At 42.7% G+C, this 1,552-nt stretch overlaps 1 protein-coding gene across 1 annotated transcript; it reads left to right on the forward strand.

The window, feature by feature from the left end:
• Positions 1–287: 287 nt before the first annotated feature.
• LOC142450901 (olfactory receptor 2AP1) lies at positions 288–1,217 on the forward strand. Its single transcript, XM_075552838.1, has one exon. The coding sequence runs from the start codon at positions 288–290 to the stop codon at positions 1,215–1,217; it is 930 nt and encodes a 309-aa protein (XP_075408953.1).
• Positions 1,218–1,552: the final 335 nt, after the last annotated feature.

The raw sequence follows: 1,552 nt of genomic DNA on the forward strand, positions 1-1,552 counted from the left end.
AGGCATTCCTGGATTAACTCGTCCCACAGTATCATTATGGGACTTCCTGCCTGTGCTAGTGAGGAGCCATGAGGAAACAAGGAGCAGGACTTTCTCACAAGGACCAAACCAAATCAGGAGGATCCAATATCATTCTAATTAGCCACTGGTCTGGTGATATCAGCAGAGATAAAGTTGATGATCTGTCTCTTTGTTTTCCCAGAGGTTATCGATTTCAGATGGTATCTTCCTTTTTCACCTTTGATTGCCCTCTCTTTCTCATCCTGACTCTCAAAAAAATATCAACGATGAAAAATAGAACTATGTTGACTGAATTCATCCTGCTGGGCCTAACAGATGTCCCTGCACTCCAGGCGGCACTTTTCACCTTTCTGTTCCTCACCTATTTTCTCAGCATCATCGGAAATCTGACCATCCTCATCCTCACCTTACTAGACTCCCACCTACAGACCCCTATGTACTTCTTTCTCCGGAACTTCTCCTTCTTAGAAATTTCCTTCACAAACATCTTCATCCCTAGGGCCCTGATCAGCATCACGACAGGGAACAAGAGCATCAGCTTTGCTGGTTGCTTCGCCCAGTATTTCTTTGCCATCTTCCTTGGGGCAACGGAGTTTTATCTTCTAGCAGCCATGTCCTATGATCGTTATGTAGCCATCTGCAAACCCCTGCATTACATGACCATTGTGAGCAGTAGGGTCTGCACTCAGCTGGTTCTCTGCTCCTGGCTGGCTGGGCTAATGGTTATTATACCACCTATCACCCTAATGAGCCAGCAGGACTTTTGTGCATCCAACAGGTTGAATCATTATTTCTGTGACTTTGAGCCCCTTCGGGAACTCTCCTGTTCAGACACAAGACTCACCGAGAAGGTTGTCTTTCTTGTAGCATCTGTGACTCTGGTGGTCACTCTCGTGCTGGTGATTATCTCCTACACACTCATCATCAGGACGATTTTGAAGCTCCCATCTGCTCAGCAAAGGACAAAAGCCTTTTCCACTTGTTCTTCTCACATGATCGTCATCTCCCTGTCTTATGGAAGCTGCTTTTTCATTTATGTTAAACCCACAGCAAAAGAAGGGGGCACATTCAACAAGGGAGTAGCGCTACTCATTACCTCCGTTGCCCCTGTGTTGAACCCTTTTATTTATACACTAAGGAACCAGCAGGTAAAACAGGCCTTCAAGGATGCCATCAAAAAATGTGTGAATCTTTAAGTAACGTCAGAATTCAAGCCCTAATGGTTTACTCTCATCTATGTACCAAGTTATCTGCTAGTTACCAGGCATTCAAAAAGAGGTCAACTCAAGCCCAATAATAGAGACTTGGAGATAAATAGCTTGCTGCCTATTAAATGTTAGTAAAAAAGAAATGTGTTTTTATGAATTAGAAAGTAGCACAATCTGAGTTGAAAAGTCAATTGTTTCTGAAAAGCTGATATTTAAACTCGGTCTTGACATACAGGAATGGGTCTAGCTAGCAAAGTAAAGAAAGAAATTTGTATAGAAGGAATATTTCACAAAATTTCAAACTGCAATTCAGATGATTTGTT

Source organism: Tenrec ecaudatus, chromosome 6, assembly GCF_050624435.1.
Source record: "Tenrec ecaudatus isolate mTenEca1 chromosome 6, mTenEca1.hap1, whole genome shotgun sequence".
Classification (NCBI taxonomy): Eukaryota; Metazoa; Chordata; class Mammalia; order Afrosoricida; family Tenrecidae; genus Tenrec; species Tenrec ecaudatus.